This window comes from Heptranchias perlo, chromosome 42 (genome assembly GCF_035084215.1).
Source record: "Heptranchias perlo isolate sHepPer1 chromosome 42, sHepPer1.hap1, whole genome shotgun sequence".
NCBI lineage: Eukaryota > Metazoa > Chordata > Chondrichthyes > Hexanchiformes > Hexanchidae > Heptranchias > Heptranchias perlo.
Window position 1 is genome coordinate 9,599,144 of NC_090366.1, and position 24,566 is coordinate 9,623,709.

The window sequence follows — 24,566 nt, forward strand, 5'->3', positions numbered from 1 at the left end:
GTCAGTAAACACCGGATAGAGATGGGAGGGGGTGGAATATTGTCAGGCACGCAGGAAAATCACGCGAGCACTGCCCGCGAATTTCCGTTATGTAAGACGGAAGCTAGCAGGCAGTGCACCAGAGATTTTCTCATAAGTCGCCCTCCCTGTATGAGACGCCCACCTGTAGCCTGACCATCAATAGAAATAAAGAGAGAGAGAGAGAGAGATGTAAAACCATGGGCCTTGGGGTTACCCTAATTCGTCTGGACATCTTTGGAAGTGACCTGCAATTAACTAAAATGTTCAGGTAATGCGAACATTGCTGGCATCACTGCCTCCAGAATATAACTGGTAGGGGAGGGCTTCATGAGCAGATCTGCTCCCTGGGCTGAACACTCAGGGTTCCAGCCCCACAGCCTACAGGGGGGCTCTATGTGTATTGTTAATGGAGAATATGGCACAGGTCGCCAACTGCTGGAAATGGACCTTATCGGATGGGAATTGGTTCTAGAAATATATTTTCTCTCCACTATCTGCTTTTCCACTCCTTTATCTGCCTATCTCTCCATCAATCAATCTATCCATTAGCCAAACATGAATGTCACTGTGACGACTCCCTTTATGTTGCCCTACGCAGTAATAAGTGATATTTTCACTGAAGTGCGATCCGTTATTTTTGGTATAACTGCAGCGAGGAGAATATTAAATTTCTATTACTTAACGCTAAATTCTTCATTTTTCACCCGCGGCTAAAAGGTACTGAATGAGTTGAACTAATCGACAATCGAATGAAAAAAAATAACGAAATACTGCAGACAGCAACGGAATTGATAATTACACACACTCTTTATGCCATAACCTGTGGCGATTTATCTATGCTTAAGAAAGGGGTGTTTTTGATTCGAGAGCAATAAATTCGTGCGGGCAAGACAGTCATTAAAAGCTCGTTATAAAATTTTAACATGCGCCCAGATGCTGAGCAGTTAGAAAAACAACATACAACTTGCATTGGTACATGTCCGATTATCTAGAATCATCAGTAAGTGAATTATTCCATTAATAAGGGAGAGTGAATCTAGTTAATATTAATATCCGCATATACTGTGGCTTCTGGATCACCATTCTCCCTCCTTGGAGAATTAGCACCGTCCAACACATTGAGATTCAGAGTGGCATAAACAGTAATCTGGCTGGCCTGTAGAAAAAAAAATAGTTTCAATTATACGAATAATGGTGGTTTCTCTCCTCTGACATGGACAGACCCTCGCGTTATTTCTTGTGCAAAGTAAACTTTTTTTCCTCAACTGTTTGGCATTTTGATGTGGAGATGCCGGTGATGGACTGGGGTGGACAAATGTAAGGAATCTTACAACACCAGGTTATAGTCCAACAAATTTATTTTAAAATCACAAGCTTTCGGAGATTATCCCCTTCGTCAGGTGAATGAGTGAAAGGTTCTCAAATCGCATATCTCATATTAGGCTGGGACACCATCACACCAATCAAAAGTTGTCGTTGGTGTTCAGACAGATTAGCCAAGGAGAACAGCACGTCCCAGTACACTGAATATACATTGTGTCAAATTATACAGACAGAGAGAAAGAGACCCAAATGGCAGAGAGAGAGAGCGAGAGAGAGCGAGAATATTAAAAACAGATAACTTTTTTTTCCCCTTGCTGGTGGGGTTACGTGTAGCGTGACATGAACCCAAGATCCCGGTTGAGGCCGTCCTCATGGGTGCGGAACTTGGCTATCAATTTCTGCTCGTTGATTTTGCATTGTCGTGTGTCTCGAAGGCCGCCTTGGAGAACGCTTACCCGAAGATCAGTGGCTGAATGTCCTTGACTGCTAAAGTGTTCCCCGACTGGGAGGGAACCTCCTGTCTGGCGATTGTTGCACGGTGTCCGTTCATCCGTTGTCGCAGAGTCTGCATGGTCTCGCCAATGTATCATGCTCCGGGGCATCCTTTCCTGCAACGTTGGCGAGACCAAGCAGACACTGCGACAACGGATGAACGGACACCGCGCAACAATCGCCAGACAGGAGGGTTCCCTCCCAGTCGGGGAACACTTCAGCAGTCAAGGACATTCAGCCACCGATCTTCGGGTAAGCGTTCTCCAAGGCGGCCTTCGAGACACACGACAACGCAAAATCGTCGAGCAGAAATTGATAGCCAAGTTCCGCACCCATGAGGACGGCCTCAACCGGGATCTTGGGTTCATGTCATGCTACACGTAACCCCACCAGCAAGGGGAAAAAAAAGTTATCTGTTTTTAATATTCTCTCTCTCTCTGCCATTTGGGTCTCTTTCTCTCTGTCTGTATAATTTGACACAATGTATATTCAGTGTACTGGGACGTACTGTTCTCCGTGGCTAATCTGTCTGAACACCAACGACACCTTTTGATTGGTGTGATGGTGTCCCAGCCTAATATAAGGTATGCGATTTGAGAACCTTTCACTCATTCACCTGACGAAGGGGATAATCTCCGATAGCTTGTGATTTTAAAATAAATTTGTTGGACTATAACCTGGTGTTGTAAGATTCCTTACATTTGGCATTTTGATATGCAGAATGCAGCGACTGGGATCAGTGACTCACACGTCAATGCATATTTGATGTGAAATTATTTTTATTTTCCATCTCCTGATTATTTTTTAAAATGCAAAACGGTATTTCCTTCACAACTCGTAAGTTATATTTTAAGATAAAGTGTGCAATCATTGATTGTTTGCATCTAACGAGTTTAATAAATTATTTGTGTTCACGCTATCGCAAACATAATTCTCCCAAATCTCTCTTTCCTAACTAAACTATAGCAAACTGTCTTAATATGTTAGCACCAACACATATAGCCATAAGAGGAAATGTCACCTATTTTTGGTAAGCTCCTCCAGGGTTGAACTACTCTGGTCGCTAGCTACAGCCACATGGTAAATGCTACAACGAAGATTACCCGTGGTCGGTGGTTCCCACTCTGAATGCGGTCCAATGGTAGGTTGGTGATTCGGTTAGAAATACAGGCCACAGGACTTCTTTACCAGATTCATTTACCTCTTCGCTACGCACAGATCAATTCCTCAACCTTCCCCTCCCATCTGCAATCTGCAGTGTAAATAGTTGCAAGCAATGGAAATCCATCCTTGGTGAAATCGGGGAATTGGACACTGTAATATTTGAAATCTCCATTCCCAGTTGAGAATTAACCTGTTCGAGATTTCTGCTATGAAATTAAAATAACCTAGTAATTGACTTGTCTTGACTGGATTCTTCTGGACACCGCACCTTCGGAAGGACATATTGGCCTTGGAGGGAGTGCAGCGTAGGTTTACTAGAATGATACCCGGGCTTCAAGGGTTAAGTTACGAGGAGAGATTACACAAATTGGGGTTGTATTCTCTAGAGTTTCGAAGGTTAAAGGGTGATCTGATCGAAGATTATAAGATATTAAGGGGAACAGATAGGGTGGATAGAGAGAAACTATTTCCGCTGGTTGGGGATTCTAGGAGTAGGGGGCACAGTCCAAAAATTAGAGCCAGACCTTTCAGGAGTGATGTAAGGAATCTTACAACACCAGGTTATAGTCCAACAGTTTTATTTTAAAATCACAAGCTTTCGGAGATTATCTCCTTCGTCAGGTGAGATTAGAAAACATTTCTACACACAGAGGGTGGTAGAAGTTTGGAACTCTCTTCCGCAAACGGCAATTGATACTAGCTCAATTGCTAAATTTAAATCTGAGGTAGATGGCTTTTTGGCAACCAAAGGTATTAAGGGATATGGGCCAAAGGCAGGTATATGGAGTTAGATCACAGATCAGCCATGATCTTATCAAATGGCGGAGCAGGCACGAGGGGCTGAATGGCCCACTCCTGTTCCTATGGATGTAGATCATTGGGTTGCTCATTTCAACATACCTTCTGTGGGGGCGAAATGGCTTCTGTTTTGATGTCTGCTTGAATAAAGAGAGGGAATAGAATTAGTGACAGCTCTTTCCACTCGCCGAGTTTCATTTTGAAAGTGGATATTCACCATTCCCTCCGCGCTATTGCTAAAGGCACGTTGCACATGGTTTCAATGACCCATCGTCCTCATTATTGAATCTTTATTTAAACAAGGAGTCGATTATGTGTTGCTACTTAGCTAGAACGGTGCTGTTAGGTGTGCCCCAGATGTCTCCTTGGGTTCAGTGGTGTCATGCTCCCTCTCACGTGGTCGGGTTTCCTGCTTCTTATGGAAGTTGACTCCCACTGCATTGTATCTCTGAGCACCATAGGGGGACCCGGGAGTGTAACTCTCAGTGCTTTGCCGCAATCAATCTCTTTGTAGGCCGACTGGGTTAATGCCAAGCAACTACAGTAGATGCTGGTGTTCCGACCAATATTTACCCCTCAACTAAGTCCTGAAAACAGATGATCTGGTCAGTTGCTTCATTGCTGTTTGTGGGATCTTGCTGTGCGCGAATTGGCTTCTGCGTTTTCTACATTGCAACAGTGACTACACTTTAAAAGCACTTCATTGGCTGTAAAGCGTTTGGAACGTCCTGAAGTGGAGATGGGCACGATATAAATGTGAGTGTTCTTCCTTCCTCTTTACTCAGAGAGATATTGACACTTGGCATAAGTTGCGGGCTCTTGTGGTGAGAGCGGAATAACACTGTGTACCGGGTACGGTAGCATAGTGGTTATGTTACTAGACTAGTAATTAGGAGTCATGAGTTCAAATCCCACCATGGCAGGTGGGGAATTTAAGTTCAATTAATTAAATCAAATCTGGAATTAAAAAAACCTAGTGTCAGTCAGGGTGGCCACAAAACTACCAGATAGTCATAAAAACCCATCTGGTTCCTTTCGGGAAGGAAACCTGCTGTCCTTACCTGGTCTGGTACTATATGTAACTCCAGGCCCACAGCAATGTGGTTGATTCTTAATCACCCTCTGATAATGGCCTAGCAAGCCACTCAGGCAAGAAGGCTGCTCACCATCACATTCTCAAGGGCAATTAGGGATGGGCAATAAATGCCGGCCTTGCCAGCGACGCCCACATCCCATGAACAAATAAGCAACAGCTCAATATGGAGTTGACGGAGATCACTGCGATTGTGGGTATTGACCTCCTGAACTCGCTTCGATCACCTTAGAGGTCGAAGAGTTGACCTGTTTGTTTTTGTCTCTTTACATGGCTGCTGGAAGTTATGCTGCATTGTTGCATCGTGACCTGTTCGGGACAGGCTGGACCAATCGGTCTTTTCCTGCCCGTTTTTTTCCCCCATGTTCATATGTAAGAGCACGTGCGGTTTGGTAAACTGATTCTCCCACAGCAAGTAAATAAACACACGGAATACTGAGTATGATCACGAGACACGTGATTCAGTGTAACTTCCGTTTGGGTTCTGTTACAAAATTTAAAGGACAACCAACCCACTGCAAGGGGGTGATCTAAGTGAACTTAAAACCACCAGTAGATGTCTCTCTTAAATGATCAGCCATTGATAATTAATCACTGACTGTGAGCCTTTTGTGTGGTGGTAGCATTCCCACCTCTTGAGTCTAGGTGGTGTAGAATTTGAAGCCCACTCTAGATAACAACTTGCATTTACATACCACATTTAACACAGTAAAATGTCCCAGATGCTACAAGGTCTTTGTGCGTGGAGAACAGCACCCCCGTCGTATGGGTTGTAGGAGACCATAACACCCTCTCACCATATAGGACAAATCACCCTATCAGCTGGGATATAGTTACAGCCCCTCAGATAATGAATCAGTCCGAGCCCGCATGCAGCAAGACCTGGACAACATCCAGGCTTGGGCTCATAAGTGGCAAGTAACATTCGTGCCAGACAAGTGCCAGGCAATGACCATCTCCAAAAAGAGAGAGTCTAACCACCTCCCCTTGACATTCAACGGCATTACCATCGCCGAATCCCCCACCATCAATATCCTGGGGGTTACCATTGACCAGAAACTTCACTGGACCAGCCACATAAATACTGTGGCTACAAGAGCAGGTCAGAGGCTGGGGATTCTGCATTGAGTGACTCACCTCCTGACTCCCCAAAGCCTTTCACCATCTACAAGGCACAAGTCAGGAGTGTGATTGAATACTCTCCACTTGCCTGGATGAGTGCAGCTCCAACAACACTCAAGAAGCTCGACACCATCCAGGACAAAGCAGCCCGCTTGATTAGCACCCCATCCACCACCCTAAACATTCACTCCCTTCACCACCGGCGCACTGTGGCTGCAGTGTGTACCATCCACAGGATGCACTGCAACAACTCGCCAAGGCTTCTTCAACAGCACCTCCCAAACCCGCGACCTCTACCACCTAGAAGGACAAGAGCAGCAGGCACATGGGAACACCACCACCTGCACGTTCCCCTCCAAGTTACACACCATCCCGACTTGGAAATACGTCGGCCGTTCCTTCATTGTCGCTGGGTCAAAATCCTGGAACTCCCTCCCTAACAGCACAGTGGGAGAAACTTCACCACACGGACTGCAGCGGTTCAAGAAGGCGGCTCACCACCACCTTCTCAAGGGCAATTAGGGATGGGCAATAAATGCCAGCCCCGCCAGCGACGCCCACATCCCATGAACGAATAAAAACAAACCATGGAAGGAGCATTCGCATTGCGGCCTGTCAGACTGTTAATCAACCTGCGAATCCTTCCACTACTTCACACTGATCTCCAATGGGAAGAGTGTGATGGGAGGAAAATAGCCTTTGAAAGAATCCACTTGGCGTTCGCACATTAACGATCATCAGCCTGACTGGGAATCGGCAGGGGACAGTCCTGAAAAGCTAACACTCTTTCGGCAGCCTTTGCTCAGAACACAAATTTAAAATCGTTTACAACCAAGTCTTTTTGGTGAAGAAATGGCAAACAGATCCCAAATCATTACAATTAATATAAAGACTTTCAGATGCCCACAACGGTGTCGACCAACAACAATTTGCATTTATATAGCGCCTTTAACGTAGTAAAACGTCCCGAGGCGCTTCACAGGAGCGATTATCAGGCAAAAATTGACACCGAGCCGAAGAAGGGGGCATTCGGACAGATGGTCCTTTGGACAAAAAGGTAGGTTTTAAGGAGCGTCTTAAAAAGAGGAGAGAGAGAGTCGGAGAGGTTAAGGGAGGGAATTCCAGAGCTTGGGGCCCAGGCAGCTGAAGGCCAAAGTACAGCCGATTAACCAACCCGGAGACTTACCCAAAGTGGAACTTGAAAATATGTCAATAAACATTTTATATCGCTTACCATCAATCCTCCGTCTTTTCTTCACCATCACCACGGTTAGTAAGACAGCCGCGAACAGCACCACTACCACCGTTGCTGTGACAATGTACGCTACGATGGATCCAAAGGCCATGCCTATAAAAAACCCACACAAAATGTTTTCCAGTTTTATAGAAAAGCCAAGGTTGCTTATGGAGCTCTTTGGTTGCTGTACTCGTTACCATGGCGACGCAGGATTACACAACCCTTTGCGTCGCCATTAAATCGCAGTAAGATGTAATATTAAGAGTTGATACGTACCTGCACTGAGTGAGTCCAGCTCTCTCACCAAAACTTCAATGTCACCCTCCCCTTTGCCAATGGCATTCGTAGCTTCACAGACCCATGTGCCATTGACAGAGTAGTCGACTTGTTTTATAAATAGATGGTCTCCTTGCACTTGGACGTCATCAGGTAATGGCCCTGTGGTCCTAGATACAAAACCACAGATCTCTGTTAATAACATTACTTTGTGATTTTAGCTGCAGCTGGGTTGCATAAATCGTTCAATGAGGACTGGTTTTGAGTAATAATGTTACTGAGGGTTGATTGAAATCATGATATCCAACTCCCTCCTGCACAGAATGCATAATCGTTTAATTAATGCAACTTTCTTAAAACATAGCTTTCTTTCGTATATTGCATAGAAACATAGAAAATAGGAGCAGGAGTAGGCCATTCGAGCCTGCTCCACCATTCAATATGATCATGGCTGATCCTCTATCTCAATACCATATTCCCGCTCTCTCCCCATACCCCTTGATGCCTTTTGTGTCTAGAAATCTATCCAGCTCCTTCTTAAATATATTCAGTGACTTGGTCCCCACAGCCTTCTGTGGTAGAGAATTCCACAGGTTCACCACCCTCTGAGTGAAGAAATTTCTCCTCATCTCAGTCCTAAATGTCCTACCCCGTATCCTGAGACTGTGACCCCTCGTTCTGGACCTCCCTTGCCAGGGGAAACATCCTAGCTGCCTCCAGTTTTTCAGACTGGAGGCCTGTGACCAGCGGTGTGCCTCAGGGATCGGTGCTGGGTCCGCTGTTACTTGTTGTTTATATTAATGATTTGGATGAGAATTTAGGAGGAATGGTTAGTAAGTTTGCAGATGACACCAAGATTGGTGGCATTGTGGACAGTGAAGAAGGTTATCTAGGATTGCAACGGGATCTTGATAAATTGGGCCAGTGGGCTGATGAATGGCAGATGGAGTTTAATTTAGATAAATGTGAGGTGATGCATTTTGGTAGATCGAATCAGACCAGGACCTACTCCTTTAATGGTAGGGCGTTGGGGAGAGTTATAGAACAAAGAGATCTAGGAGTACAGGTTCATAGCTCCTTGAAAGTGGAGTCACAGGTGGATAGGGTGGTGAAGAAGGCATTCAGCATGCTTGGTTTCATTGGTCAGAACATTGAATGCAGGAGTTGGGATGTCTTGTTGAAGTTGTACAGGGCATGGGTGAGGCCACACTTGGAGTACTGTGTACAGTTCTGGTCACCCTATTATAGAAAGGATATTATTAAACTAGAAAGAGTGCAGAAAAGATTTACTCGGATGCTACCGGGACTTGATGGTTTGACTTATAGGGAGAGGTTGGATGGACTGGGACTTTTTTCCCTGGAGAGTAGAAGGTTAAGGGGTGATCTTATAGAAGTCTATAAAATAATGAGGGGCATAGATAAGGTAGATAGTCAAAATCTCTTCCCAAAGGTAGGGGAGTCTATAACGAGGGGACATAGATTTAAGGTGAGAGGGGAGAGATACAAAAGGGTCCAGAGGGGCAATTTTTTCACTCAAAGGGTGGTGAGTGTCTGGAACGAGCTGCCAGAGGCAGTAGTAGAGGCGGGTACAATTTAGTCTTTTAAAAAGCATTTGGACAGTTACATGGGTAAGATGGGTATAGAGGGATATGGGCCAAGTGCAGGCAATTGGGACTAGCTTAGTGGTATAAACTGGGCGACATGGACATGTTGGGCCGAAGGGCCTGTTTCCATGTTGTAAACTTCTATGATTCTATGATAGCCTTACATATACACACACACACACACACACACACACACACACAGAGAAAGGAGCAATAGATAGAAGATAGATAGGTATGTTAAATATATAGTAGGTCCACATACCTTTTCCACTGATAGCTTGTTGCTGGAGGGTTTGCCTTAGCAATGCACTTGAGGCTAACTTTTGGTCTGTTTAAATGCCAATTGCCGTCATACCCTGTGATTGTCACTTCCGGTGCGTCTAACGACAAAACGAAATATCGTCACAGGTAATCAGCGAAAACATTTTTATATTGGCACTTTATAATGAGGTCCGCTTCTGGACGGGAATCATAAAAATCGTACAAAAATGTAATTATACAGAATTGCAAATAATACAAAATTCGGCCAAGCCCTAAAATAGAATTCTAGTACATTGGGGGGGACCAAACACAGACTGGGTGATCGCTTTGCTGAACACCTCCGCTCAGTCCGCAAGTGTGACCCCTGACCTGCCGGTCGCTTGCCATTTTAATTCCCCATCCCACTCCCACTCTGTCCTCGGCCTCTTACTCTGTTCCAATGAAGCTCAACGTAAGGTCGAGGAACAGCACCTCAACTTCCGTTTAGGCATTTTACAACCTTCCGGACTCAAACATTGATTTCAATAACTTCAGATCACAACCACTGCTCACATTTTATCGGACAGTTGGTGCTGGTAATGGTTCTGCTGTTGCCATTTACAGCTACTCTAGGCCGATCTTTTGTTTCTTAACTTGTCCCATTCCCACCCTCCTTGCCTCGCACCATCATCCCTTTTGTCATTTAATCACTCCTGCCCTCCACTCCAATACTGACTTTCTCTTTTGTTCTTTCCTCCCCCCACTGCTCCCCACCTTTCCCCGACTCCGTACTTGCTTAAAAACGGTTAAATCTCAAACTTCAAGTTCTGACGAGAGGCCCTCGACCTGAAACGTTAGCTCTGTTTCCCTCTCCACAGATGCCGCCTGACCTGCTGAGGATTGCCAGCATTTTCTGTTTTATTTCAGATTTCCAGCGTCCGCAGTATTTTGCTTTTGTTTTACTTTCCTTGTTCTGTTCTTGTGTGGTTTTACAATGGCCGGGGTAATTAACCCTTCGTTTCTGCGTTGTCATAAAATCATAGAAAGTTACGGCACAGAAGGAGGCCATTCGGCCCATCTTGTCCGTGCCGGCCGAGAAAGAGCCGTCCAGCCTCATCCCACTTTCCAGCACTTGGTCCGTAGCCCTGTAGGTTACGGCATTTCAGGTGCTCATCCAGGTACTTTTTAAATGAGTTGAGGGTTTCTGCCTCTACCACCCTCTCAGGCAGTGAGTTCCAGACCCCCACCACCCTCTGGGTGAAAAATATTCTCCTCAACTCCCCTCTAATCCTTCCACCGATCACTTTAAATCTATGCCCCCTGGTTATTGACCTCTCTGCTAAGGGAAATAGGTCCTCCCTATCCATTCTATCTAGTCCAGTCATAATTATATACACCTCAATTAAATCTCCCCTCAGCCTCCTTTGTTCCAAAGAAAACAACCCCAGCCTATCCAATCTTTCCTCATAGCTAAAATTCTCCAGTCCTGGCAACATCCTCGTAAATCTCCTCTGTACCCTCTCCAGTGCAAACACATCTTTCCTGTAATGTGGTGACCAGAACTGCACGCAGTACTCAAGCTGTGGCCTAACCAATGTTTTATACAGTTCTAGCATAACCTCCCTGCTCTTATATTCTATGCCTCGGCTAATAAAGGGAAATATCCCGTATGCCTTTTTAACCACCTTATCTACCTGTCCTGCTACCTTCAGGGATCTGTGGACATGCACTCCAAGGTCCCTCACTTCCTCTACACCTCTCAGTATCCTCCCATTTATTGTCTTGTTCGCCCTCCCCAAATGAATCACCTCACATTTCTCTGGGTTGAATTCCATTACGTGCGAATTCCATATGCATTCTTAGATAAAACGAAACACGGAAATACAAAATAATTTAAAAACTTTGTTTTTTAAAATAAAAACATATTTCTCTGAGAAACACCTGCCGCTTTTAGAATCGATGCCAGAGTTGCGAACTTTTGTTGAGTGTTGCAAACGCATTGAGACACATTAAATGGGCAAAGGCCAACCTCTGATGTTGGACTGTTGGACAGAAGAAAAGACAAGGCCAACAAAATCTCCAAAGCATCATTTTTATTGAGTGGCAGTGCTAATCAAATTGATATATTTCCTGAACTATTCAGCGATCATGTGTTTCCACTTGATTCCCTGACGCCTCATGTAATACTTACACCGGACTGATAAGGTCACTGCTAAGTTCACTGGGTCCGTTAATGCTCTGTGGGACACTACGCATGTCACAATTTCCCCATTGTCGTTACTGGTGGGCACTATTCTGTATTGGCTGATGATGGTGACTGTCCCATTTGGATTTTCAATTTGAGTTGATGTGACGTTTCCTGGGACTTTCACGATCCAGGTGACATCAGCTGCCGGTTTCCCATTGGCTGCTGTGCAGTTGGCCACAGGCGCCTCTAACCATCCAGCTTCTGTTGGGAGTGCGAGTACGTCACTCGTGGGCTTCACTGAGGGTAAGAGAGTTGCACACGATGAGTGAAAATTCAACTCTACTTCATAACTTACAATGGTCCTTTGCTGCTTCAATAGAAAATAGGTTCAGGAAACTTTCACTATTCCAACAATGACCGTTGAGCCTGAAGACAGACAAGGCACAAATCATTAACCTATCCAACTCTATAGCTGCATTTCAGCTGATAACGCACTCACTTATGCTAATCGCAAGGTCGTAGGTTCAAGTCCCACTTTAGGGGGCTTGCGACACTAAATATCCGGGCTCATAATTGAGTACCGCAGTGTCGGGGAGGTGCTGTCTTTCGGATGAGACGTTAAACCGAGGCCCCATCTGCCCCTCTCAGGTGGATGACTAGATCCCATGGGCCACTATTTCGAAGAAGAGCAGGGGGAGTTCTCCCAGGTGTCCTGGCCAATATTTATCCCTCAACCAGCATCATAGTTTACCTGGTCATTTGTGTGCAAGTTACAACAGTACTTCCTTGGCTGTAAAGCACTTTGGGCGCTATATGTAACTACTTTCATCAATGTAATCCTTAGGTATCTATCTGTTGACTAATTATCTTTCTATCTATTGACTATCTGCATAGATAGAGATAGACAGATGAATTTGTCAATTGATGTCTCCCTGCCATATCTCCTAGACGGTTGAAATTTAGTTTTGTTCACGGCATGTGTTTCGTGCAAACAGTGTCAAAAGACTACTTTCCCCACAAGAGGATTTCCTGAGTGTGAAATGTGCAAATGCCAGTGTTGGCAGCTTCTGGAAGGATGAGTTGATCTCAGGAGTTGCCGAACCACACAAGCGAGGCAGGGTTCCAGTTTCGATCGTGGGTCTGAGCCGAATGTGTCTGATCCCAACCGAGCGGCGCCGGTTGACAGAATGACCAGCCCATGGCTCAGCGGTTAAATGTGTTTCCCTCTACGGGTTCTGACCCTTTCCTCAACCGAGATAGTCGAAAGGGCGAGGCAAATCGGTCGCAGTGCCAATTTTGCAAAAGAATGCAATGTTAGCCTTTCCACCGCCCTTGCTGTAATGTGGAGGTGTGTAGGAGCGTTTCGAATGGGATGCCCCCTCAAGCTTCATAGAGCAACCTGCCATCGCTCATTGGTAATGCATCGAAATGGCTATTGGCCAAATTTAGGCATGGAACAGTACCCCTAAAAAGGAGCGGGAAATCAAACTGAAAAAAAACTGCTTTGAAAGACTATTTTGCAAGATAAAGAAACATCTTGATCTGGACTCCCCAGAAAGCCTCTACAATCACTGAAATGTGATTTGCTTATGCCACCAGAACGGGGCTTGAAACCATGGCCTTCTGACTCAGAGGCTACCACTGACCCACAGCCGATACCAAAGATATTGAGCTAATTATAAATTTACCGACCTTGCACTGTCAGGTTTGTTTGAGATTCCTGTTTTCCGGTGGGAAAAGCATTGACTTCGCAGCTGTAAAGGCCTTCGTCGCCCAACGCCAAAGGGTTAATTATCAAAGTGCAGTTTTGAGAAGTTGGGTCTTTGAAAGTGATCCGTTTCGATTCAGCTGGGTAGCTCGTCCCATGATGGGGGTTGTACACGGCCAAGTTTTGATTCATGGGCTCAGCTTTCTTCAGCCACGTGACCTGCACAACTGTGAGGTTCGGGTCATTGTTGATGAAATGGCAGGGGAGCATCAGCTCCTCCCCGACATTGCCGGTTATAAATTCATCGACTTTAATGTTTTGAGCTGCCACAACTGTATGGATAGAAAAAAAAAAAGGAGAAAGTGACTTTCCACAGAACGCGGCAGTCGATTCCGAATGAGAATACAACTGATGCTGAGATTAACATCATAAGGTAAGAGCATAAGAAATAGGAGCAGGAGCAGGCCATTCGGCCCCTCGAGCCTGCTCCGCCATTCAATCAGATCATGGCTGATCTTCGACCTCAACTCTACTTTCCTGCCCGATCCCCATATCCCTTGATTCCCCTAGAGTCCAAAAATCTATCGATCTCAGTCTTGAATATACTCAATGACTGAGCATCCACAGCCCTCTGGGGTAGAGAATTCCAAAGATTCACGACCCTCTGAGTGAAGAAATTCCTCCTCGTCTCAGTCTTAAATGGCCGACCCCTTATCCTGCGCCTATGGCCCCCTAGTTCTAGACTCTCCAGCTAGGGGAAACAGCCTCTCGGCATCTACCCTGTCAAGCCCCCTCAGAATCTTATATGTTTCAGTTAGATCACCTCTCATTCTTCTAAACTCCAGAGAGTATAGGCCCATTATACTCAATCTCTCCTCATAGGACAACCCTCTCATCCCAGGAATCAATCTGGTGAATCTTCATTGCACCGCCTCTAAGGCAAGTATATCCTTCCTTAGATAATTGTAAACAATTTTACAACACCAAGTTATAGTCCAACGATTTTATTTGAAATCTACAAGCTTTCGGAGGCTTCCTTCTTCCTCAGGTAAATGTGTAACTTGGTGTTGTAAAATTGTTTACAATTGTCAACCCCAGTCCATCACCGGCATCTCCACATCATGGCTTCCTTTGATAAGGAGATCAAAACTGTACACAGTACTCCAGGTGAGGTCTCACCAAAGCCCTGTACAACTGTAGTAAGACTTCCTTACTCTTGTATTCCAACCCCCTTGCAATAAAGGCCAACATACCATTTGCCTTCCTAATTGCTTGCTGTACCTGCATGTTAACTTTCTATGCTTCGTGTACAAGGACATCCAAATCCCTCTGAACACCAACATTTAATAGTTTCTCACCATTTAAAAAATATTCTCTTTTTCTATTCTTCCTACCAAAGTGAATAACCTCACATTATACTCCACCCGCCACCTTCTTGCCAACTCACTTAACCTGTCGATATCTCTTTGCAGACTCTTTGTGTCTTCCTCACAGCTTACTTTCCCACCTAGCTTTGTATCGTTGGCAAACTTGGATACATTACACTCGGTCCCCTCATGTGAGTCATTAATATAGATGTTTTTCAATTAAGAAGACACAGAGAAATTCGTCACGGGCAGTGCTGCAAATTGTCCGCCTGTTATTCAGCTCCATTGAAGTCGCTGGGACTGAATATCTGACAGGGAGTTATAACAGGCGGCGGATTTAATGTTGCCCGTTTTATGCTCCCTCCCAAGGGCAGAATTCTACCCACAGACCGGTAGACAGATATTAATATTTTTTGGTTTTTTACCCAACCGTCATAGATATCATGCCTAGAAACCCATTACACGATGTTTAACAATCTGCCGACCAAACTACATACAAATGCCATCTGGAGAATTCTTGTTTGTCCAGTGCAGAACGCACAATGCCCCCAGTGACACAACCCTTATGCTCAGGATCAAAGTCCAAGGCCAGTACCACTCCATATAGCTTCGCATGCATCAATCGTCCTATTAGGGAATGGCAATTTCTCTGTCTGGGATTTTTCATCCAATTTTGCAAAACGATTCCTGTTGGTTGTGAGATAAGAACATAGGAACAGGAGGAGGCCATTCAGCCCCTCAAGCCAGTTCCGCTATTCAATTAGATAATAAAATGCTGGAGAAGCTCAGCAAGTGAGGCAGCATCTGCGGAGAAGGAAATGGAGTTAACATTTCAGGTCGAAGACCTATCGTCAGAACTGGAAGATGTTAGAGAGTTATGGTTTGTAAGAAAATACTGAGCCAGTGAAAGGCGGGGACGGAGGGAAGAACAAAAGGGAAGGTCTATGATAGGGTAGAGGGCAAGAGTGATTAAATGACTAATGGATGATGGTGCAAGGCAAGGAGGGCGGGAATGGGACAGGTTATGAAACAAAAGATCGGTCTAGAGTAGCTGTAAATGGCAATAGCAGAACCATTACCAGCACCTGCAGTCCAATAAATATATATATTTTTTAAAATGGGAGCAGTGGTTATGATCTGAAGTTATTGAAATCAATGTTGAGTCCAGAAGGTTGTAAAGTGCCTAAATGAAAGATGAGATGCTGTTCCTCGAGCTTCTGTTGGAACAGTGTGAGAGGCCGAGGACAGAGAGGTCAGAGTGGGAGTGACAAAAAGAAAAAAAGTTTCTTGTTAATGCACGGAGTTTAAGTTTAACAAAAAACTTTTCTTCTTCCTTTCAGGTGTCAAGGACCGCAAGTTTCAACAACTCTTAGGTACCAACACCCCTCCTGATCCTTCTTCCCCTTCACTTTCCCCTGACCCTGATGAGCTAGTTTCTTTTACCCTCAGTCTGGTTCAGCAACACTGAATCGAATACACCTTTAAAGTTCAACACAATTTTATTAGAGCAGAACTTGGTCTACAGCATCGATCTGGACTCCTGATAGAGTCCCACCATGCGAGCAGAGCAAGACAAAGAACATACAGAAAAATACACACGTTTATACAGATCAATAGGGGTTGGAACATTGTTAGCATTAGGGTCAATACCAATCATAAGCCAGGCATAGGTTGGCCATGAGGGGTTACCTAATTACAAGCCAATCATAAGTATATTTCTGGCTGATCACGCCGCAGTGACAGACATAGATGAATGTCTCCTCATCTCTCAGCTTGGAATGTTTCCCCTAATCATCCCCCATCCTTATCTGCTAACCTGCAATGTCTCCGGCCTTGCTCAGCTCATTATTTTCTATTGATCAACCAGCTGTACAGAGACACCTACACCAAACTCCCTACTCCCTAATGTTGCCATGCCAATGATGAGCATAAGCAGACCCCAACATCTAATGAGTTCCTCACACCACTATTAGCCTTGAAGGGGCCCATTGTCCTAACCTAGGCAGCTTCTAATTAACCCTTGCTTGTCCTTATTACTACCTTTCTACTTTGCCACTTAGACATTCTCATTCTCTACTTTGCCACTTAGACATTCTCAATCCCATCCCTCCCTCCAATCTCATCCTTTGTCGTGTTTTCACTATTGCCTCTGACCTTCCCCTCTCTGACCCCAAACGGTCAGTCCTCGGCTTCATCCCCTTACGCCCCCCACCTCAATGAGCTCGACACGATGCTGAGCTCTTCTTCCATCACCCACTTCCTTGGCCAGAAGTCTACCCCCCCCCCCCCTTTCTCCCATCTTCAGAATTCTCGTTCCACCTGGACCCCTCCCTCTGGCCTCTTACCCTCGCTTGATCTTTTCATTGCGAACTTCCGGCATGACGTCGGCCATCTCAATTTCTCTGCTCCCCTCACTCACTCCAACCTCCCTCCCTCTGAACTCGCAGCACTCCGTTCCCTCAGGTCCGACCCTGACATTGTCATTAAACCTGCTGACAAGGGCGGTGTTGTTGTCATGTGGCGAACAGACCTCTGCCTTGCGGAGGCTGAACGCCAACTCTCCGACACCTCCTCCTACCTCCCCTTGGACCATGACCCCACCGCCGAACATCAAGCCATAGTTTCCCAGACCGTCACTGACCTCATCTCCTCTGGAGATCTTCCCCCTCCCAACCCTGCCTCCAACCTCATAGTCCTCCAATCCACTTCTACCTCCTTCCCAAGATCCATGAACAGGGCTGCCCCGGGAGACCCATCGTTTCAGCCTGATCTTGCCCCACAGAATTTATTTCCTCCTAACTCGACTCTATTTTTTCTGCCCTGGTCCAGTCTCTTCTGACCTACGTCCGTGACTCTTCTGACGCCCTCCGCCACTTTAACAGTTTCTAGTTCCCCGGTCCTAACCGTTTCCTTTCACCGTGGATGTCCAGTCCCTCTCCATCTCCATCCCCCACCAGTCCCCATCCACCACCACCCTCCTCCGCCTGGCTGAACTTATAGAACAACTTCTCCTTTAACTCCACTCACTTCCTCCAAATAAAAGGTGTCGCTATGGGAACCCGTATGGGTCCCAGCTATGCCTGCCTTTCTGTGGGATACATGGAACATTCCTTGTTTCAGTCCTACTCAGGTCCCCTCCCTCACCCCTTTCTCTGGTACATCAATGATTGTATCGGTGCTGCATCCTGCTCTCTCCCCTAACTGGAAAATTTCATCAACTTTGCTTCCAATTTCCACCCTTCCCTCGCCTTCACATGGTCCATCTCCGGCTCTTCCCTTCCTCGACTTCTCTATCTCCATTTCTGGGGATAGGCTGTCAACCAATATCTATTATAAGCCCACTGACTCCCACAGCTATCTTGATTACACTTCCTCCCACCCCTCTTCCTGTAAGGACTCTACTCCCTTCTCCCAGTTTCTCCATCGCATCTGTTCTGACGATACCACCTTCCACACCAGTGCTTCCAATATGTCTTCCTTTCTCCTCAAGCAAAGGTTCCCCTCCATTGTAGTTGACGGGGCCCTCAACCCCGTGTCCGCCCTACTTCCCGCACTTCTGCCCTCACCCCTTCCCTTCCTTCCCAGAACCATGATAGGGTTCCCCCTTGTCCTCACCTTCCACCCCACCAACCTCCACATTCAACGTAACGTCTACCGCCATCTCCAGCCCGATCCCACCACCAAACATATCTTCCCCTCTCCTCCCCTTTCAGCATTCCGAAGGGACCACTCCCTCCGCCCTGGTCCACTTTTCCATCACCCGCTCTCCTCCCCACGGCACCTTCCCGTGCGAGCGCAGGAGATGCAACACCTGCCCTTTCACCTCCTCCCTCCCCACCGGCCGGGGCCCCCAAACACTCCTTCCAGGTGAAACAGTGATTTACTTGTACTGCTTTCAATTTATGATACTGTATTCACTGCTCACAGTGCAGTCTCCTCTACACAGGGGAGACCAAACGCAGATTGGGTGATCGCTTTGCTGAACACCTCTGCTCTGTCTGCAAGCATGACCCTGATCTGCCGGTCACTTGCCATTTTAATACCCTGTCCCACTCCCACTCTGACCTCGGACTCTTACTCTGTTCCACTGAAGCTCAAGGAACAGCACCTCATCTTTTGTTTAGGCACTTTACAACCTTCCAGACTCAACATTTATTTCAATAACTTCAGACCATCATCACTGCTCCCATTTAAAAAAATATATATTTATTGGACTGCTGGTAATGGTTCTGATGTTGCCATTTACAGCTACTCTAGACCGATCTTTTGTTTCTTAACTCCCATTCCCGCCCTCCTTGCCTCGTACCACCATCCCGTTTGTCATTTAATCACTCGTGCCCTCTACCCTAACACAGACCTGCCCTTTTGTTCTTTCCTCCCCCTCCATCTCCCCCCATTTCCCTGGCTCTGTACTTGCTTAAAACACTTTAACCTCTTCCAGTTCTGACGAAAGCTCATCGACCTGAAACGTTAACTCTGATTCTTTCTCCAAAGACGCTGCCTCACTTGCTGAGAATTTCCAGCATTTTCTGCTCTTATTTCAGATTTCCAGCATCTGCAGTATTTTGCTTTTGATTCAATGAGATCATGGCGGATCTGTATCTTAACTCCAATTATCTGCCTTGATTCCATATCCCATAATAACCTTACCTGACAAAAATCTATCAATCTCAGTTTTGAAATTTTCAATTCACCTCACTTCAATATTTTTTGAGGGGGGGGGGAAAGAGGGGATGTTCCAGATTGCTAATTCCCTTTGTTTGAAGAAGTACTTTCTGACTTTACCCTTGCATGGCCTAGCTCTAATTTTAAAGTTATGTTCCTTTTTCTGGACTTCCCCATCAGACGAAATTGTTTCCCTCTATCTACCTTAGCAAACTGAGATCCTGCCAGTGGCGGAGATCCCCGGAAAAATGCATCCGCCAGGTTAGATGCCTCACCAAAATCGATGAACACAGTGCACTGGATCCTGTCCTGCCTAGGTTCTCCGATAAAACCTTACACATTTCTCAGGAAAGCAGAATCCTGCCTCTCCCTTTACTCCAGGGCATACAATACAAGTGCCACCACGACAGCAAGAACTACCTTGACACTCATTGATATCAGTGGGATCCCCCCGTAGTTTGAGGCTTCATTACAAATCCCCCCTCTCAGTGTTAGAAATCTTTGATTACAGAAACTCCAGTCACCAGCCTCAGGAGAACATTTCCAATAGGTCTGGCTGATTCAACGGCATTACCATCGCCGAATCCCCCACCATCAACATCCTGGGGGTCACCATTGACCAGAAACTTAACTGGACCAGCCACATAAATACTGTGGCTACAAGAGCAGGTCAGAGGCTGGGTATTCTGCGGCGAGTGACTCACCTCCTGACTCCCCAAAGCCTTTCTACCATCTACAAGGCACAAGTCAGGAGTGTGATGAAATACTCTCCGCTTGCCTGGATGAGTGCAGCTCCAACAACACTCAAGAAGCTTGACACCATCCAGGACAAAGCAGCCCACTTGATTGGCACCCTAAACATTCACTCCCTTCACCACCGGCGCACTGTGGCTGCAGTGTGTACCATCCACAGGATGCACTGCAGCAACTCGCCAAGGCTTCTTCGACAGCACCTCCCAAACCCACGATCTTTACCACCTAGAAGGACAAGAGCAGCAGGCACATGGGAACAACACCACCTGCACGCTCCCCTCCAAATCACACACCATCCCGACTTGGAAATATATCGGCCGTTCCTTCATCGTCGCTGGGTCAAAATCCTGGAACTCCCTTCCTAACAGCACTGTGGGAGAACCTTCACCACACGGACTGCAGCGGTTCAAGAAGGCGGCTCACCACCACCTTCTCAAGGGGCAATTAGGGATGGGCAATAAATGCCGGCCTCGCCAGCGACGCCCACATCCCATGAACGAATAAAAAATGATTCCTGATATTTTTCAACAAGAAAGCCTCCCCACCCCACCTCCTTTTTTCGCCCGGGCCATCTTTCAGGAAATCGGCCGTGAACATTGTCCATGCCTCTTGCTCTACCACAGAGCAGAATCTAATTCTTCCCATTGATCTGATTCACCTGCAGCGCACTCCACCAGATTTTCCGATTCAGTGCCAAGAGGTATTTGAACCAACTCGTTAGTTCAGCTACTAAACTCTATAGAGTTTTTCCTTAAACACTCGCTAGTCTTTTACAGATTGTTGGCGTGACACTAACCTACTGCAGTGCTTTAGATTCCAATTAAAAATAGATTGCACCCGATCAGAAAAAATAATTTAACACCATTTTATTGTAATCAAAGGACCTTGCCTAAAAACACAACCCATCAAACCCACTTCATCTCCCTAATGGACGTCCTGGCCTCACAATGTGATGTATTAGATTCTACCTATGCAGCAGTCATGGATTCCTGTGAACCAGATTGAATAACTGCATTACAGGACTTTTGATTTCACCTAACAACAGTACTGAGCCTGAGCGGCTCGCAGTCTCCAACTTCAGGCTGCTCGTGGTAGCAGATACAAGGAAGTCCATTGGCCTCAGAGCTTGCCATGGAGCTAACCCCACCCGCAGTCACATAGACTCATCCCCAGGCTTTGCAGTTGGCAACATCTGTTATGTGACTAAGCAGTTTAGCAAAATCGTAAATTGCACAGACGCCACAAACCACTATCTGAAAGGGTAACCAACCAATGACATGAAGCAGCAGCCAAGATCTGGATACCTCAGAGTATCATTGCCCAGAGTTTAAATATGTAAACAACCCCAATACATACATAAATTCGTAACCTAACAGAGGGAGTGGAGATATAGAGAATCGATCAATGTTTACATTGTTTCATTAAATGTTAACCACATTTTCCATCAAATGCAGTCAATATCTTCACATCAATATATTAAAATCCATTTCCACGTTTAAATCAAAAACTTGTGAATCATCACGAGGTTGCATATGTGAACTACCACATTCATATATTACAATTCTAAAAGGGGTACAGGAGCAGAGAGATCTGGGGTATATGTACACAAATTGTTGAAGGTGGCAAGGCAGGTTGAGAAATTGGTTAAAAAAGCATACGGGATCCTGGGCTTTATAAATAGAGGCATAGAGTACAAAAGTTTGGAGGTTATGATGAACCTTTATAAATCACTGGTTCGGCCACAACTGGAGTATTGTGTCCAGTTCTGGGCACCGCACTTTAGGAAAGATGTGAAGGCCTTAGAGAGGGTGCAGAAGAGATTTACTAGAATGATTCCAGGGATGAGGGACTTTAGTTACGTGGATAGACTGGAGAAGCTGGGGTTGTTCTCCTTGGAACAGAGACGGTTGCGAGGAGATTTGATCGAGGTGTTCAAAATCATGAAGGGTCCAGACAGAGCAGATAGAGAGAAACTGTTCCCATTGGCGGAAGGGTCAAGAACCAGAGGACAAAGATTGGCAAAAGAACCAAAGGTGACATGAGGAAAAACATTTTTACACAGCGAGAGGTTGTGATCTGGAATGCACTGCCCGAGGGGGTGGTGGAGGCAGATTCAATCATGGCCTTCAAAAGGGAACTGCACAAGTACTTGAAGGGAAAAAATTGCAGGGCTACGGGGATAGGGCGGGGGGAGTGAGACTAGCTGGATTGCTCTTGCATAGAGCCGGCACGGACTCAATGGGCCGAATGGCCTCAATTCGTGTTGTAACCGTTCTATGATTGTATATGTCAGCTAACTCATTCTCATGTGAGTTCATTCACTCATATGTTAGCTAACTCTGACACAGGAAATAACCCAATCATGTGAACTAACTCAATCATATATGAAGTGACTCATTCATGTGAGTTAATTCATTCACATGTGAAGAGATTCATTCCTATCTGAGCTAACTCATATGTGAGGCACCTCAGTCACATGTCACTAGCTCTATAATCAGCTGATGGGTGATTATACCTGTGGACTGTTGCCCATCATTGGGAAGAGGTCAGTTATATTGTGTTAATGATAGACATCAATTTTAAAAAGGCGAGTCCAAAAGATTTGCGATAAACATTTTTAAAAAATCGACCTAAGCGATTAGTGTAGCTGAATAAGAGTGGTTACGCGGTAAGGGCAGAATCATTTGTGTCTCATTGCAGTGGTAATTATGTGTGAAATCACCACCTTTTCCCTTCCCCGGGGATGTGTATTATTTCTGTATTTACTAACATGAGGTCTTGCAGCTTGTGCCTGACAAGTCTTTCAATTCCGCTATTGCTATGATTTTAATTCCGTCATGATCACAAGCTATGGAGATATGTAAAAGACACATATTTGGTTTTAAAAAGCACTCGCCCCTCATCTCCTGAATGCCAGAGTGAGGCTTTACAGCCCCCCCAGGCGTTATTGGGTCTCTCCCTCCTAAATGGTGTATCATTCAAAGCGAGAATATTAACCATCACACATACAACAGGACACCCCCGTGTGTGCTAACTCGGATTAACAAAACCTACCTGTAGAAAGAGCGAGTTGGAAAATCAGAACAAAGCCCATTGAGGACACTCGATGCAATTAAGATACAATTTGTAAAAAAATATCCCTCTTCAAATGTAGGAATGAACGTGTGTCTATCCCTCGCCCAGCAGACGTTAAACGATTACATCGCAGCTGAATTGTGTTCAGAGAAGGAGACAAACCATCCATTAGACTCCAAACATACACCCAAAGTTCGTCCAGAACTCTTGGCTGCGGTTCAATTAATCTCCGTGAAACTCAGCAGCAAAATCCAGAATTACAACCTGTGGGCTACTTTAGAATTAACGCGAACAGCGAGATCTTTCATCCTAACTTCTATTAATTAACTCCAGTTGGTCCAAACACTGGCAGCAGCCACGGTTCAACTATTGCAGTGAGATTAAAAATCACGGAAGTAATCGGTTCCGTTTTTAATTAGAAACTGAAATGACATCAGGATGTATTAATATCTCAATCCAATTGGATTGATGTTGCAATATTGGACCAAAAAACTGAACAGATCCAACAATGTTAACACTGTTCATTCGCCCCTGAGTGCCATAGTTTATTATTTATTGGCACCAGCAACTGGAAATTAGATGCAGATTTGAAACGCAGCTTGCCTAATTGATAGGAATTATCCTGGTTCTAGTTTTCACTCACTTTTTTTTAAGAGTCTCGCTGCAATTTTCCTCTGGCCCAGGGCACATGCCTGAAAATTCGTCATTTTCTAAGCTTTTAATGATGGTAAAAATGACCATAATTCTGTCAGACTGTTGTAAACGCCCCCCAAACCGGTTCACCAGTACCCCCTTTTGGGAAAGAAAACCTGCCGTCTTTCCCCAGAATGGCCTACATGTGACTCCAGTCCCTGCACCAGCATGGTTGATTCTGAAGTGGCCGAGCAAGCCATTCAGTTCTACCTGCTACACACATTGGTTCAAGGGGAGGGCCCCACCCATCTTCGATGGGCAATCAAAGCCGGCCTTGCCAGAGACACTCACATCTCGAGAATGAATTTTGAAAAGTTTGTAGATGTACACATTTATAAACTTTGCTCTGCGATTTGGTTCTCTGCAGATCATGAAGTAAAGACACAAAAAAGGAAACTTTTCCTTAACTGTGTGAGAATTCATTAAAAACGAAACTTTATAGGAAACAGACATGACTTTCAGAAGAAGAAGTGGTTTCACTAAAAACAAAAATCCCCTGAAAAAAAAGTAGTGTTAAATGCAAAAAAAATGATTTTAATAATATTTTTCCTTCCTTTGAAAGCTTTTTTTAAAATGACACCCGTATGACTTTATTGCAGGGCTTCCACAAGCAGCACCCACCCCCTTGCATTTCCCAAAATCTAGGTAATTATTTGCACGGTTATCACTTCTGCACTTTCATTTGGCCATGTGTCAACCGTGGCTTTGTGGTACCGCTCTCGCCTCTGGGGTCGTGGGTTCGAGTCC

General features: G+C 45.4%; 1 protein-coding gene across 2 annotated transcripts; it reads right to left on the reverse strand.

The window, feature by feature from the left end:
* Positions 1 to 261: 261 nt before the first annotated feature.
* Positions 262 to 23,506, reverse strand: LOC137306281 (nectin-1-like). Of its 2 annotated transcripts, none has more exons than XM_067975448.1 (8): positions 23,106 to 23,506; positions 13,251 to 13,598; positions 11,562 to 11,855; positions 9,393 to 9,510; positions 7,527 to 7,696; positions 7,248 to 7,361; positions 3,901 to 3,935; positions 262 to 1,177 (listed from the first exon to the last, which is right to left on the reverse strand). In XM_067975448.1, exons 1-8 carry the CDS (start codon positions 23,143 to 23,145, stop codon positions 1,058 to 1,060), a joined length of 1,239 nt encoding a protein of 412 aa, XP_067831549.1. In that variant the 5' UTR covers positions 23,146 to 23,506; the 3' UTR covers positions 262 to 1,057. The 2 variants fall into 2 exon arrangements, with proteins under 2 accessions (XP_067831549.1, XP_067831548.1); XM_067975447.1 differs by having other exon boundaries at positions 3,901 to 3,938.
* Positions 23,507 to 24,566: the final 1,060 nt, after the last annotated feature.